This window comes from Rana temporaria, chromosome 9, assembly GCF_905171775.1.
Source record: "Rana temporaria chromosome 9, aRanTem1.1, whole genome shotgun sequence".
Lineage (NCBI taxonomy): Eukaryota > Metazoa > Chordata > Amphibia > Anura > Ranidae > Rana > Rana temporaria.
In genome coordinates, this window is record NC_053497.1 from 162,144,247 (window position 1) to 162,160,611 (window position 16,365).

The 16,365-nt window shown below is 46.2% G+C and overlaps 1 protein-coding gene across 4 annotated transcripts in view; it reads left to right on the forward strand.

Moving 5' to 3' along the window:
- The window catches only part of RABEPK (Rab9 effector protein with kelch motifs), a 342,909-nt gene that overhangs the window by 217,578 nt on the left and 108,966 nt on the right, over nt 1–16,365 (forward strand). For 3 of the 4 annotated variants that reach the window (XM_040324880.1, XM_040324881.1, XM_040324879.1), the window contains exon 5: nt 10,150–10,311. The exons of the other annotated variant lie outside the window; for it this stretch is intronic. In XM_040324880.1, coding sequence (XP_040180814.1) covers nt 10,150–10,311 — 162 coding nt within the window. The remainder of the gene's footprint in view (nt 1–10,149; nt 10,312–16,365) is intronic. 4 annotated transcript variants of the gene reach the window in all.

Below are 16,365 nucleotides of genomic sequence, written 5' to 3' on the forward strand. Positions count from 1 at the left end.
TGTGTATCCTGCATTATCTGGTATACTTCAGGTGACCACCGGCTCTACTCTCCTGTACCCATCTGGCAACCTGTGCTTCTTTGGGCACTACACTGTCTGTACCGTCTTCAGGGGTGTACTGCACTTAGCTGCAAGGGGAGCCCTCTTGGCACTTCGGCCTCCAACCAGGTACATGACAACCTCTTTTAGAGGTAGGTGTTTTTCTTTTAAAACGACACAAACTCAATAAAATTATGATAATAATACGTTTATTAGATGCACATCAAAATATGTTAATTATATGATCCAATGTGTGCTAAGCAGCATATTGTACTCACTAAACGTGTACACCTGGCTGAGCACGTTGGCAATATTTAACAGTGTTTTAGGGAACACAATTTGTCTGGACATTATGCAAAGCATTATGGTAGGAATCCAACTGGTACTTCTTTTTATACCTTAGATAAGATTTTGCCTCACTGGAGGGGGAGTAACATGGTGAGAGCTATATTAAGGTTGGAGACCCGCTGGATTTTTTACATTACATCTTATGACCCTTTTGGCTTGAATGCCGATTGGGAAATTGTTTTATTAATAATGCTTGAATTTTTGCTTTGTTTTTTAACTATTTTGATTGATTTGGGTATACTGATTGATTCATACTGTGGTTTTTGTACTGCAGTATTTCTGTGGACTGTTTCCCTCTAGGCCCACTAACAGGCCAGATTGTAAGTATTACCTTGGGGAGATGCAGACTAGAATACTGCAATCACTAAGCAGCAAATTCTGGTTATCTTGCAAACCTGGCCTGTTTGTGGGTCCTGAGGACAGTAGTTGAGAAACACTTAAATGTCTCAATTTACCTTATGCTGGTTTTACTTTGAATTCTAGTAAGTGCAATCTTTTATTCCTGCCTATTAAACAGTCTTTTTGCACTGCACTATGGAAGCGCCTTTCTTACTTTTTTGTTTTTGAGTATTGCTGGAGCAGTGTGAGCAGAGTGAGCCACATATGGTTTAAGGAAAACCTATTTCCTCATGCCTTGTTTGACCACCTGTAACTCAGTGGCCATTCCTATCTAGTAAGCAGCTTGAATTACTCACCTTGGTTGTGGAGCACAATCTTTTCTGGCTGCCAACTTGGTCCAGCATCACAGTTTATCTTCACCTGTATGTTCTATATCACGGAGCACAGAGGAGAATGTTATGTTTTACTTGCTTATTTGAGTTACAGGCCTTTGTGATGTATGTATATTTATTTATTCATACTTATTACTTTTGATTAGTGGTGGGACTATACAGTGGGGTGTTCCCTTAACCATTTGATCTGCTGTTATTATATTAGCGAAAGGGAAGAAAAAACTGTGCTACAAAAAACCTGACAAAAAGAAAAACAAACCAAAAGTATGAGCAGTGATTCTCCTGTATGACATAAACTACAGCAGGGGCCCTAAAACTACGGCTCGCGGGCCGAATCCGGCTGCCGGTGTGATATACGGACTGCCCCTTTAATATTGCAGCAATCCCCCTCCCCTCTGCTACCTTTTTATCACACAAGATGAGAAACACGACAGGTCCGGACAAAAGGCGGGTCTTCCGAGTTAAGCAGCGGGGTGGTTTCAGCAATCAAACACCTGCCTTTCATTAGCAAAGTCCCACCCTTTGTCCAGACCTGCCATGCTAAGGGTCTTGTGTGATTGAGGTAGCAGAGAGGCGGAGTGCTGGAATGTTATAGAAGGGGCGGCAGTGTAATATCAATAGGGTGATCTGTGATGGGGGGGAGATCTGTGCTGGGGGGAGATCTGTGATGGGGCGGTCTGTTATGGGGGGCTATGTGAGGAAAGGAGTTTGTGTTGGGTGGGCTTTGTGATGGGAGAGTCTGTGATGGGGGGATCTGCTATGGGGGGACCTGATATGGGGGCTTTTTGATGGGGGGAATCTGTGATGAAGAGGAGTCTGTGATGGGGGATCTGTGATGGGGGGGTCTGTTATTCTGGGCCTGTTATTGGGGGCTTTGTGATATAGAGGAGTTTGTGTTGGGGGGCTTTGTAATGGGGGTCAGTTATTGGGGCTTTGTGATGGAGAGAAGTTTGTGTTGGGGGGCTTCGTGATGGGGGGCCTAATATGGGGAAAATCTTTGATGGGGGGGGATCTGTGACAGAGAGAAATCTGTGATAGGGGGGTCTGTGTTGGGGAGGGGTTCTGTGATGAGGGGAGTCTGTTAAATACTAATACGTTTATGTTGATTAACCACTTCCCGACGGCCGTACGACTATATACGGCCGCAGGGTGGTTCTAGTTCTCTGGGGCGCCGTCATTTGACGTCCGCCCCTTTCCGCGTTCCCCGCGCGCGCAGCGGGGAACTGCTGTGCTGGCCGTGTCCCTTGGACACAGCCAATCACAGATCGCCGTGAACGGCCAATCGGAGTGGCCGTTTGCTAGGCGATCTGTGCGGCCAATGAGAGATAATCTCATATGTTTACATATGAGATCATTTCTCATTCCCGGCTCTCGCAGACAGCGGTGCTGTCAGGGAGAGAGGAGACCGATCTGTGTCTCTTGTACATAGAGACACAGATCGGTCACCTCCCCCAGTCACCCCCCTTCCCCCACAGTTAGAACACTATATAGGGAATACATTTAACCCCTTCCTCACCCCCTAGTGTTAACCCCTTCCCGGCCAGTCACATTTATACAGTAATTAGTGCATATTTATAGCACTGATTGCAGTATAAATGTGAATTGTGACAAAAATGTGTCAAAAGTGTCCGATGTGTCCGCCATAATGTCGCAGTCGCAATAAAAATCGCAGATCGCCGCCATTACTAGTAAAAAAAAAATAATAAAAAAAAAATTCTGTCCATTATTTTGTAGGCGCTATAACTTTTGCGCAAACCAGTCGCTTATTGCGATTTTTTTTTTTTTTTTTTACTAAAAATATGTAGAATACGTATCGGCCTAGACTAAGAATAAAAAAAAATTGATCTATTTATTATAGCAACAAGTAAAAATTTTTTTTTTTTTTCAAAATTGTCGCTCTATTTTTGTTTATAGCGCAAAAAATAAAAACCGCAGAGGAGATCAAATACCACCAAAAGAAAGCTCTATTTGTGGGGAAAAAAGGACGCCAATTTTGTTTGGGAGCCACGTCGCACGACCGCGCAATTGTCAGTTAAAGCGACGCAGTGCCGAATCGCAAAAAGTGCTCTGGGCAGGAAGGGGGTTTAAGTGCCCAGTAAGGAAGTGGTTAAAATTGTTCTTTATTTTAAATATGATATTGTTTTTTCCTGTTTTTTTTTTCACTTCAAATAAGATGTGTGCATAGGTTCATATTTTTTTTAACTATAGTCCGGCCCCCAAACAGTCTGAGGGACCGTGAACTGGCCCCCTGTTTAAAAGTTTGAGGACCCCTGAACTACAGTATAGCAATAATATAAAATAATAGAATTGCACTAAAGTACATAAAGATGAGTCAATTCATTAAAAAAAAAATTTTGAGTCCACCAGTAATTCTGACAGTGAGACTTAGTAATACCTGATGTAGATCCACCATTAATCACCTCATGTGAACAGTGCCACCACCAATAGTGAGATTAGCTGCTTACTAGTTCCAGTTGATCCCCTGTTACAGGGGATCAAACAGCGCATTTGGCTTATACCCAGCATGGGCCTTTCTCCTGCTGATACCGTTCTCCTAGTCCTGAGGCGTCACTCGCTCATATGGATGGATGGATGGTATGTCACACCAAAAGCTACACATAGCATAAAACATTTTAAAAAATTAATTTAAATGTAAAGTAATGCACTTATTGAATAAAAGTTGGTTAGAAGCCTTAAGTTTGATGTGCCGGCCGGCACACAACCAAAACAAACCCGTCCTTCCAGGACACAAGGGGATAGATGATGTCAATGCATTGCTCCACCCTACACGTTTAGTCAGTTATGACATGCACATTGTTTTTAAATTATCATCTTGGTAATGTTTTTTTCAGCAAGGGTTCGGCTTTCATGTAAAAGCAATCCTAGCAGCTAATTAGCTGCTAAATTGCTTTTACAAGCATTGGGAGGGGATATCTTTCCCCCCCATCGCCTTGCACGGTTTTCTTGGGCACTCTTGTTCCACCGGGAAACCCGAGAATAAGGGCCGAAACAACTAATTCATTAATCGACAACTAATCGATTCTGAAAATAGTTGTCCAGCCGATTAGTTGGCTTGCAAACATAGTACATTCTTTTTTTTACGTATCAGGAAATAGTGTAGCACACATACAGCTCAGTACACCCTACATACATGTCACTAAGTGCCTGAGAACATGTGTATGTGTGAGGAGCAATGCCGCATGGGACATGTAGCCCTGGGCAGGAAGTGAGTGGTTCCAAAGGCAGAAGTTGTTTAGCCCTTGCTATAGGGGCACTCTATACTATACTTTGCAGCTTGTTATTGGGGCACTCTGAAAGCAGGAGAAGCCAGAAGCGTTGGTGGGGGACCCCAGAAGAGTAAAATCAGAGCTGCTCTGTGTAAAATCATTGCACAGGGTAGGTAAGTATAACAGCAGAGGCGTTGCTAGGGGGTGCGGTCCTCACCCGGGTGACACGGGCTAGAGGGGTGACACCATCCCATTTATTTTTTTTATTTTTTTTAGCTGACATGCCCAGCAGGTGACACCCGCCAGAGGGGTGACACCGGGGCCGCTGCGCCGCTAAACACCATACTGTATTGATTGGAGCGGTGCGAGCAGGGCATCTAGCCGTGCGGGGAGGCTGCCTGTAACATTCCTCAGTCAGGCTATCCCTGTGTGAGCCGGAGTTGGTGGGTGGAGCTGTGGGTGTGGCTGCCTCCTCTTCTCCTCCCACAGACTCCTTCACCATCGATGATGCTGCAGTTTAAGCAGCTAGAGGCGAGGACACAGCAGCCCCGCCCACAAGCCCGGGTCTTCATCTGCATTCATGCTATGCAAGTAAGTTACTCTGCAGTGTCACTACATAGAGTTCCAAGATGCACTGTGCCACCACAGCCTACCTTGTACCACCCAGCCTGCCCTGTACCACCCCAGCCTACCCTGTACCACCCAGCCTGCCCTGTGCAATGCCAGCCTACCCTGTACCACCCAGCCTGCCCTAGGCAATCCCAGCTTGCCCTGTACCACCCCAGCCTGCCCTGTGCCACCCAGCCTGCCTTGTGCAATGCCAGCCTACTCTGTACCACCCAGCCTGCCTTGTGCAATGCCAGCCTACCCTGTACCACCCAGCCTGCCTTGTGCAATGCCAGCCTACTCTGTACCACCCAGCCTGCCCTGTGCAATCACAGCCTGCCCTGTAACACTCCAGCCTACCCTGTACCACCCCAGCTTGCCCTGTGCAATCCCAGCCTGCCCTGTACCACCCCAGCCTGCTCTGTGCCACCCCAGCCTGCCCTGTACCACCCCAGCCTGCCCTATACCACCCCAGCCTGCCCTGTACCCCCCAAACAGCCCTGTCCCACCCCAGCCTGCCCTGTGCCACCCCAAACTTTCCCATGCCACCCCAACTTGCCCTGTGCCACCCTAACTTGCCCTGTACCACCCCAATCTGCCCTGTGCCACCATAACTTGCCCTATACCACCCCAACCTGCCCAATGCCACCCTAACTTGCCCTGTACCACCCCAACCTTTCCCATGCCATCCTAACTTGCCCTATGCCACCCTAACTTGCACTATACCACCCAACCTGCCCTGTGCCACCCTAACTTGCCCTATACCACCCCAAACTACCCTATATGACCTCAACATGCCCTATACCACCTTAACCTGTCCTATACCACCCCACTACACCAACCTGCCACTATACTACCCTAACCTGCCACTATACTGCCCTATACTATCATTTACAGGGGCTGGTTTGGGGTGCGCCCCGTGGCCGTGCGCTGCCTGCTTGGTGCTGGGCAGCCTAGACAGAGGGGGGGTGACACCATGTTTTACCGCACCGGGTGACACCAACCCTAGTGACGCCACTGTATAACAGGTTTGTTGTTTTAAAAAAAATATCACTTTAAAGACTCTGGGAAGATCGGCATCTGAACCCAGAGAAGGTGGAGGCTGATAGACTGGAGGTAATATAAGGAATTACAATTGCATTTAACCACTTCCCATCTGGGCCAATTCTGACACTCCGCTCCTACATCCTAAAAATCCCAATTTTTTTGATAGAAAATTACATAGAACTTCCAAACACTATGGGCCAGATTCACGTAGGAGGGCGTATCTTTGTGCGGGCGTAGCGTATCCTATTTACGCTACGCCTCAGCAACTTAAACAGGCAAGTGCAGTATTCACAAAGCACTTGCTCCGTAAGTTGCGGCGGCGTAGCGTAAATTGGCCAGCGTAAGCCTGCCTAATTCAAAGTAGGCTGGTAGGGGGCGTGTTGTATTAAAATGAATCGTGACCCCACGTAAATGATGCGCCTAACGAACGGCGCATGCGCACGCATGCTCGGTATCACGTCGAATTTACGCCCTAAGATACGCCGGCTCAATGCTTGTGACGTGAACATAACCTACGCACAGCCCCATTCCCCTACGACATACATAAACGACGTAAAAATATACGCTTGTTCCGACGTCCATACTTTGCATTACCTGCGCCTCATATAGCAGGGGTAACTTTACGCCGGACGTAAGCCTTAAGTAAACGGTGTAGCGGGCGCAAGTATGTTTGTGAATCGGCGTATCTAGCTAATTTACATATTCAACGCGGAAATATACGGAAGCGCCCCTAGCGGCCAGCGTAAATTATGCACCTAAGATACGCCGGCGTAAGAGACTTACGTCAGTCGTATCTTAGACAAATTCTGGTGTATCTGATTCTTTGAATCAGGCGCCGAGATACGATGCCTCACATTCGGACTTACGACGGCATATCTGGAGATACGCCGTCGTAAATCCTTTGTGAATCCGGGCCTATATATGTTTTTTTTAGCAAAGACCCTAGAGAAAACAATGCAGTCATTGCAACTTTTTATCTCGCACAGTATTTCCGCAGCAATTTTTCAAACGCATTTTTTTGGGGGAAAAAAAGTTTCATGCTTTTAAAAAAACAAAACAGTAAAAGATGAAGTTACACTGAGTAAATAGATACCCAACATGTCACGCTTCAAAATTGCACACGCTCGTGGAATGGCGCCAAACTTCGGTACTTAAAAATCCCCATAGGCGACGCTTTAATTTTTTTTACTGGTTACGTGTTTTGAGTTACAGAGGAGGTCTAGGCTAGAATTATTGCTCTCGCTCCAATCATCTCTATGGCCTAATGCCGCGTACACACCATCACTTTATGTGATGAAAAAAAAACGTTTTTTTTTTGTGAAGTAAAAAACAACGTTTTTGAAACTTCAATTTTCAAAAACGACGTTGCCTACACACCATCGTTTTTTCACAATGCTCTAGCAAAACGCGGTTACGTTCAGCACTTTTTCCCATTGAAGCTCGCTTCATCATTAGCTTCTGAGCATGCGCGGGTTTAAAAACGTTGTTTTAAACTATGTTTTTGCTACACACAGTGATTTTTTGTGAAACAAAAAATTGAAGCATGCTTCAATTTTTTTTGTCGTTTTTCACAAGACATAAAACGACATTTTCCCCCACACACGGTCATTTAAATTGACGTTTTTAAAAACATCGTTTTTTTTCATCACATAAAGTGATGGTGTGTACGCGGCATATGAAGCAGAATGCTACGAGCATTTCATCACTTCAGTTTTGCCAGAAATAAACAGCGCCATTTTTAAATTGGGAAAGCATCTGATCACTGATCTCGGTTTGGTCAGATGCTTTAAGGGCAGAGGAGAGATCTATAGTCTAAGGCCGGGTACTCACGGACAAACATGTACGGTGAAAGCGGTCCGTCGGACCGTTTTCACCGTACATGTCTGCCAGGGGCGTGTCCGCGGTGTCGCCGCGCCGATGACGCGGTGTCGCCGCGACAATGACGCGGCGACGTGGGCGGCCTGCCTTTAAAATGCTTCCACGCATGCGTCAAAGTCATTCGACGCATGCGAGGGACGGCGGGCGCCTGGACATGTACGGTAGGTCTGTACTGACGACCGTACATGTCCGAGCGGGCAGGATTCCAGCGGACTGTTTTAAAACAAGTCCAGGAATATTTGTCCGCTGGGAAAAGGCCCGGCGGGCAAATGTTTGCTGGAATTCGGCCCGCTCGCGCCCACACACGACCAAACATGTCTGCTGAAACTGGCCCGTGGACCAGTTTCAGCATACATGTTTGGTCGTGTGTACGGGGCCTAACAGACCCCAATTTTTTCAGAAAAGAGTACCTGTCACTGCCTATTGCTATCACAGGGGATATTTTCATTCCCTGTGATAACAAAAAAAGCGTAAATATTAAATAATAAAGCTAAATAAATGATAACAAAATTAATAATAATTAAAGCACCCCTGTCCCCCTATGCAAAGGCGAACTCAAGCATCAGTCCCAAGCATCAGTCAGGCAGAAATTCTAGCACTAGGCCTCCTCTGTAAATCTAAAGTGGTAACCTGTAAAGGCTTTTAAAAATGTATGTATTTTGTCACCGCTGCACAGGCATACACAGTTTTAAAGCATGTCATGTTTGGTATCTATTTACTTGGCGTAAGATCATCAATTGGGCAATATATTGTGTTTTTTGCAATAAAATTCAAATAAGTGTATTTTTTCCACAAAAAATGTGTTTGGATAATCACTGTGCAAATGCTGTGTGACAAAAAAAATGCAACACCCACTTCCTGACTACCTATCACAATTTCGGAGGCCCTGAAATGCCAAGATGGCACAAAATTTCCCTAAATGTCCCCTTTTTGGAAAGTAGACACTCCAAGCTTTTTGCTGAGAGACACGTTGAGCCCATGGAATATTACAGTTTTTGCCACAAGTCTCTGGAGTATGGGGATACCACACGTGCGAGAATTTTTGTCAGTCTAGCCGCATACAGGATCCAAAAAACCTATTACACCTCCAGGTGATTGGTTTTCACGGTACGAAAATTATTATTGTTATTTTTAATTTCACAATATATCATTTAAGTAAGAACTTTGTGTAAAATATATATATATATATATATATATATATACACACACAGTGAAACCTCGGATTACGAGTAATTAACGAGCGTTTCGCAATATGAGCACTGTATTTTAAAAACTCGGTTTGCGAGTGTTGTCTTGAAAAACAAGCAGGATTCAGGCCAAAGTGGTGTGCAGTACCGCGTTTGGCCTGAGGTGGGGGGGGGGGCGCTGATCGCAGCCGTTCAGTAGTGCACATAAAGGCCTGAGGACAGCTCGGCTGACCTCGGCAAACCTTGGGAACGCAGTCTTTTCAAGGTCAGCCAAGGTGTCCTCTGGCCTTTCCGGCCATTTCCGAGGCTCTGCGGGGCACCCCCACCTCAGGCCACATGCGGTATTGCATGCCATTGAAGTAATTGCGGAACAAATTATTTTCGTTTCCATTGACTTGGGGAAACTTGCTTTGATATGTGAGTACTTTGGATTACGAGCATTCTCCTGGAACGGATTGCTCGTAATTCAAGGTTCCACTGTATATTTTGTCATTTTTCAAAAACTTGTGACAAAAAATAAAATATTCCATGGGCTCAACATGCCTCTCAGCAAATTCCTTGGGGTGTCTATTTTCCAAAAAGGGTAATTTAAGGGGGTGGGGGTTGCACTGGCCTTTTATTTTACTACCTCCAGAAATGTGACAGGCAGTCAGAAAGTAAAATCTGTGTACATTCCAGTATATATACCATAGTTTGTTTGCGCAAACCAATCAATATAGGCTTATTGTGTTTTTTTTTTTTTTTTACCAAAGGCATGTAGCTGAATTCATTTTGGCCTAAATGCATGAGAAAAATGTAGTTTATTGCATATTTTTTATATAGTTTATATAGCAAAAAATAAAAATCCTAGTGGTCACCAAAATAAAGCTCTATTTGTGGGGAAATAAAGGACATAAGTGTTGTTTGTTGGGGTACAGCGTTACATGTCCGCGCAATTACCCGTTAAAGTTGCACAATGCCAAATGGCAATAAATGCCCCGATCAGGAAGGGGGTAAAACCTTCCGGAGGTCAAGTGGTTAAAGCATTGGTTTAACATATTTGTGTCTAGAATTCATCACATTAATGCGTTTCTTTCCGTTTCTTAGGTAGTCGTATGTGGAAAAGTCCAAGGGTGGAAGGTTGTATTCCTTCACCTCGAACCTTTCATACAACATCTGCTTCAATTGGAGACAAACTCTTTGTTTTTGGAGGAGGGTATAAAGGGGCAGATCCTGTTGCTGATAAAAACCTTTATATATTTGATGCTGGTAAGATCACTTGATCTTAAAAATGTCTGTTTTTAACGTATGTCTATAGCAAAAATGTTGGAGTGTGGTTAGAATGATTATGACCTCTCAAGTTTTTATTATTTTCTGTGTCCCTACTGGAGAGGTTGCCCCTCTCTATCGGTTCTGGTGACCACAGTCTAAATAGTAGACGCTTACTGCTCTATACATAGTTACATAGTAGGTGAATTTGAAAAAAGACACATGTCCATCAAGTCCAACATATGTGTGTGATTATACCATATGTCAGTTTTACAATGTATATCCCTGTATGTTGTGGTCGTTCAGGTGCTTATCTAATAGTTTTTTGAAACAATCGATGCTCCTCGCTGAAATCACCACCTGTGGAGGGAATTCCACATCATTGCCGCTCTTAAGCCCCATACACACCATCAGATTATCTGCAGATTTTTGTCTTCAGATTTACCAAAACCATGTAGTACAAGGGCCTGCCTGATTGCATACAAATTGAAACTCTGAAGGTTTGACCTCCTATTATATGGTTTTGGTAAATCTGAAGACAAAAATCTGCAGATAATCTGATGGTGTGTATGGGGCTTTACAGTAAAGAATCCTCTACGCAGTTTAAGGTTAAACCTCTTTTCTTCTAATTTGAATGAGTGGTCACGTGTCTTATTAAACTCCCTTCCGTGGAAATTTTTTATCCCTATTGTCGCCAGTATGTTATTTCTACATTTAAATCATATCCCCTCTCAAGCGTCTCTTCTCCAGAGAGAATAAGTTCAGTGCTCGTATCCTTCCTTCATAACTAATATCTTCCAGTCCCTTTATTAGCTTTGTTGCCCTTCTCTGTACTTGCTCCATTTCCAGTACATCCTTCCTGAGGACTGGTGCCCAGAACTGGACAACATACTCCAAGCGAGGCCGGACCAAAGTCTTGTAGAGTGGGAGATTTATCACTTTATCTCTTGCGTTATTCCCCTTTTTAATGCATGCCAATATTCTTTTTGCTTTGTTAGCAGCAGCTTGGCATTGCATGAGCCATTGCTGAGCCTATCATCTACTAGGACCCCCAGGTCCTTTTCCATCCTTGATTACCCCAGAGCTCCTCCCCCCAGTGAGTAGATTGCATTCATATTTTTGCCACCCAAATGCATTATGTTTCATTTTTCCACATTAAACCTCATTTGCCATGTAGTTGCCCACCCCATTAATTTGTTCAGATCTTCTTGCAAGGTTTCCACATCCTGCGGAGAAGTTCTTGCCCTGCTTAGCTTAGTATCGTCCGCTAATACAGAGATTGAACTGTTTACCCCATGAACTCGCCCATGTAGCCAGTTTAAAATCCATGTACTCATCCTATGGTACATGCCAATGGACCTTACTTTGTACAGTAAATGTTTATGGGGCACAGGTGACAAGTGCACCCCGTAGGGGGGGCAGGGATGCACCTCAGGGTAGTGAACCCTATAGCCGACTGCTGCTATCAGAGAGGGAGCGTTAACCCAAGATCGCCCAGGGCGCAGAGTCTAAGACCCAGCTTTGCGTTCACCAGAGCCTCTAGTGGTGAGGATGGCCTTCGCCACAGCTGGATCCAGGTCACGACCCCTGGGATCCCCTAGGTCACGCTCCGCAGTGAGAGAGGGGAAGCAGAAAGCAGGACAAACAGAAGTGATGGGTAAGCCGAGGTCAGGGCAACAGACAGACAGGGTAACCAAGGACAGGCAAAAGGTCAAGCACACAGGCAAACAGGAAAAGTCAGGGACGGGCCAAAAACGGTACACAGGGAGGTAATCGTAGCACACTGCAGACAGGAACTTAAGCAAACAACACTGTTAAACAGCACTGCAGGCCTGTAGTGCAACAGTTAATATAGACTTCCTGGGATGGCCTGGCTGGGGCCATACAGGAAGTAGAGGAGATAAGAAGGTAGCCAGATGAAACTTCTTCAACAGACGAGGTGCAAAGACCTCTGATGCAGGAACCCAAGACCTCTCCTCAGGACCAAAGCCTTTCCAATGAATGAGGTACTGAAGAGCGCCTCTACAGAGTCGGGAATCCAGAACTTGACTGACCTCGTATTCCTGATTATCCTCAGAGACTGGCGCCATCGTAGGGAGAGGACGGGAAAACTTATTGAGGACTAAAGGCTTCAGAAGGGAAACATGGAAGGAGTTAGCGATTTTGAGGCTTTTGGAAATCTGACGTTTGAAACAAACTGGATTCAGTTGAGACGTTATAGTATATGGACCAATGAATCTTGGAGTAACTTCAGAGAAGGAACTCGGAGCTTGATGTTCCTGGTGGAAAGCCAGACTTTGTCCCCTGGCTGAAGAGAAGGCGGTTTACGCCTGCGGTGGTCAGCAAAGCCTTTGAATTTGTCGGAAGCTGCCCAGAGGGAATCATGAACGTCACTCCAGATGGAATAGAAGGACTCCTGAGCAGAAGCCAAAGCTGGAATATCCGGAGAACAGGTCATGGGAAGCGGAAGTTGAGGATGTCTTCCATAAACTGAGAAAAAGGGTGTTCTCTGCGAACTGGTATTTACATGATTGTTATGAGAAAATTCCGCCCACGGAAGTAGAGAGGACCAATCGTCATGCTGAGCGGAGACTAAGGCACGAAGAAAAACCTCTAACTCCTGATTAATCCTCTCCGTCTGCCCATTGGATTGAGGATGGTAAGAAGAGGAAAAATCCAAGGCAATATTGAGGGATTTGCAAAAGGCTCTCCAGAAGCGAGACGTAAATTGAATACCCCTGTGGGAAACAATATGAGAAGGAACCCCATGGAGGCGGAACAAAATGGGGACCAAGGCAGGAGCAGAAGGAAGACCAGGAAGGGGAACAAAATGAGCCATCTTATGAGAACCGATAGACTACCACCCAAATGACCGTATTACCGTCAGACAGTGGAAGATCGGTGATAAAATCCATGGCAATATGAGCCCAGGGCTCCTTGGGAATGGGCAAGGGCATGAGGAGACCAGCAAGAGCTTGTGTGGAGGATTTAGACTGAGCACAGACATGGCAAGCCTTGACATAGTCTTTGACCTCCGAGCGGAGTTTAGGCCACCAATAGTGACGACTAATGAGTAAGAAGGACCGGAGGAAACCAGCGTGGCCCGCCACCTTGGAATCAACGAAGGATCTTAGCTCTTAGCTCAGTGGGGACAAAAGTCTTACCAGGAGAAATTTTAGAGTCCAGGGTGGTAGAATGGGCAACAATGCATGAAGTTGGAATGATCGGCTCAGGTTCAAGAGTGGGCTCCTCGTCCAAGGTGTCAAAGGACCTAGAGAGCGCATCAGCCCGACCGTTGCAGGAACCAGGTTTGTACATAATTGTGAAATTAAAACGGGAAAAGAAGAGACTCCACCTGGCCTGTCTGGGATTCAGACATTTAGCATTCTGTAAGTACTGTAGATTCTTGTGATCGGTGAAGATTGTTATGGAGTGAGGGGAACCCTCCAAAAGATGACCCCACTCCTCTAGTGCCAATTTGATTGCGAGGAGTTCCCGGTCTCCGATGGCATAATTTCTCTCTGCCTGGGATTTTTTTTTGGAGAAGAACGCACATGGTTGATGTCTCTTCTCAAAGAGTTAAGAAGCACCGCTTCCACCCCCACTGAAGAAGCGTCCACTTCAATAAAGAATGCCTCCCCAGGATTTGGTCTCCTCAAGAGAGGTCCAGACACAAAGGCCTGTTTCAGATCGTGAAACGCAGAGACAGCTTCGGGGGGCCAGTCTTTGGCATTAGCACCCTTCTTGGTCAAAGCGATAATAGGCGCGGCAATTGAAAAGTAATTCCTGATGAACTGCCTATAATAATTTGTGAAGCCAAGAAAGCGCTGTGTGGCCTTGAGGCTAGCAGGAAGAGGCCAGTTGGTAATGGCTAAGACCTTCTCGGGATCCATACGAAGACCCAAGCTTGAGACAAAGCATCCTAGAAACAGGACCTCAGAACATTCAAAGGAACATTTCTCCAGCTTGGCATAGAGATTATTCTCTCTAAGGCGCTTGAGTACAGTGCGGTCATGGTTTATTTGGACACGCAGATTTTCCGAAAAGATAAGAATGTCATCCAGATAGATGACAACAAACTGGTACAGCAGGTCCCTGAAGATTTCATTGACAAAGTTTTGAAACATGGCTGGGGCATTACACAACCCAAAAGGCATAACCAGGTATTCGTAATGGCCATCTCGAGTGTTAAACGCAGTCTTCCATTCATCACCTTCCCGTATTCGAATGAGGTTGTACGCCCCTCTGAAATCCAACTCAGTGAAAATAGAGGCACCCCTCAACCTATCGAATAGCTCAGATATTAAGGGTAAGGGGTAACGATTTTTAATAGTAACAGCGTTTAAGCTTCGATAATCAATGCAGGGTCTCAAGGTACCATCCTTCTTGGCAACAAAAAAGAACCCTGCTCCTGCAGGCGATGATGATTTCCGGATGAAACCCCTCTCAAGATTTTCTGCGACATACTCAGACATGACCTGGGTCTCCGGGATGGACAAAGGGTATGTACGACCCCTCGGCAGAGTTGCCCCAGGAACAAGGTCAATGGCACAGTCAGAGGACCTGTGGGGAGGAAGCACCTCAGCCGATTTCTTACAGAACACATCCCGGTAATCGCTGTATTCAGTGGGAAGATCAGAAGATACCGACCGATGTGGTAGGAAACGGAAGTCTCCCTTGGGAGTCACCTTGGAAAGACATGACGAGAAACATGAAGGGCCCCAAGCCAGGATCTGCCCAGAAACCCAGTCCACATGGGGAGAGTGGAGCTGTAGCCAAGGAAGGTCCAATACAATGGGGGTAGAGGCTTTGGGTAGGATGAGAAAGGGATTCTCCACCAGGAATGGATATCCTAATAGGTAGTGTCTGGAAGCGAATAGGACCCCCTGGGAGAACAGTGCCATCAATTGCCAAGACTACCAGTGGCGTAGTGAGGGGTGAAAGGGTGAGCTTCATAGAAGAAGCAGTTCTCCAGTCCATAAAGTTGCAGGCAGCCCCGGAATCCAGATATGCAAGGATCGATTGGGGAGAAGTGCTAACATGAAGGGAGACCGGAAGAAGCAGACGGGAAGGTGATGTTTCTGGGTCCAATACTCCACCTTCTAAATGTATTAGACCCGAGCGTTTCCCGGGCGAAGCGAGCAGGAGTCACGAAAGTGGCCCTTGCCTCCACAATAGAGGCACAAGCCCAGAGTTCTGCGCCTAGCATGTTAGTCTGGTCCGGCCCAGCTGCATAGGTTCCTCAGCAGACAGAAGATGGTCCACGGGACGAAGTGAGGGGAGCTCAGACTGGCTAAGACCTAGGGAGTGTTGGCGACTTTTTTGGACCTCTCCTGAAAACGAATTTCGATCTGGTTGCATAGGGAGATGACATCGTCCAGACCGACAGGGATGGTTCTTCCCGCTAATTCGTCCTTCACTCGGTCAGAGAGGCCATGTAAAAAGGTAGTGACCAGGGCCTCATTGTTCCTGCTCAATTTAGCTGAGAGAATACAGAACTGAAGAGCATATTGTCCCACTGAACGGGATTCTTGGCAGAGATGTAGTAGAGCACTAGCCGCTGAAGAGGCCCGAGCCGGCTCCTCGAAGATGTTATGGAAGAGCTTCAGGAGTCAGACAGGCTGGAAACTAGCGGATCATTCTTCTCCCACATGGGGGCAGCCCAGGCTAAAGCTTTACCGGAAAGGAGGGAAATAATATAGGCTACCTTTGCCCGATCAGACGAGAAGTTTTGAGGCTGAAGTTCAAAATGGATGGTGCACTGGCTAAGAAACCCCCTGCAGCAAATGGATTGGAGGTGGTAGCTTCAGTGAATGCGACTCTGCGACTGGTGCGACAGGCGCAGCCACTGGTTGTACTTGGGGTTGCGAATTCGGGGTTCCCAACGAGGTCTGAAGCTGATCAAAGCAGGAAGCCAGATCCTGAAGGAAATGCATCACCTGAGCCTGATTAGCTTCATGCTTCTCGAGTCTGTGAACAACGCCCTGTAATGGATCGTCGGCGGGGAGCTGCACGTCAGCCGGATTCATGGCTGTTCAAACTGTCACGTCACCT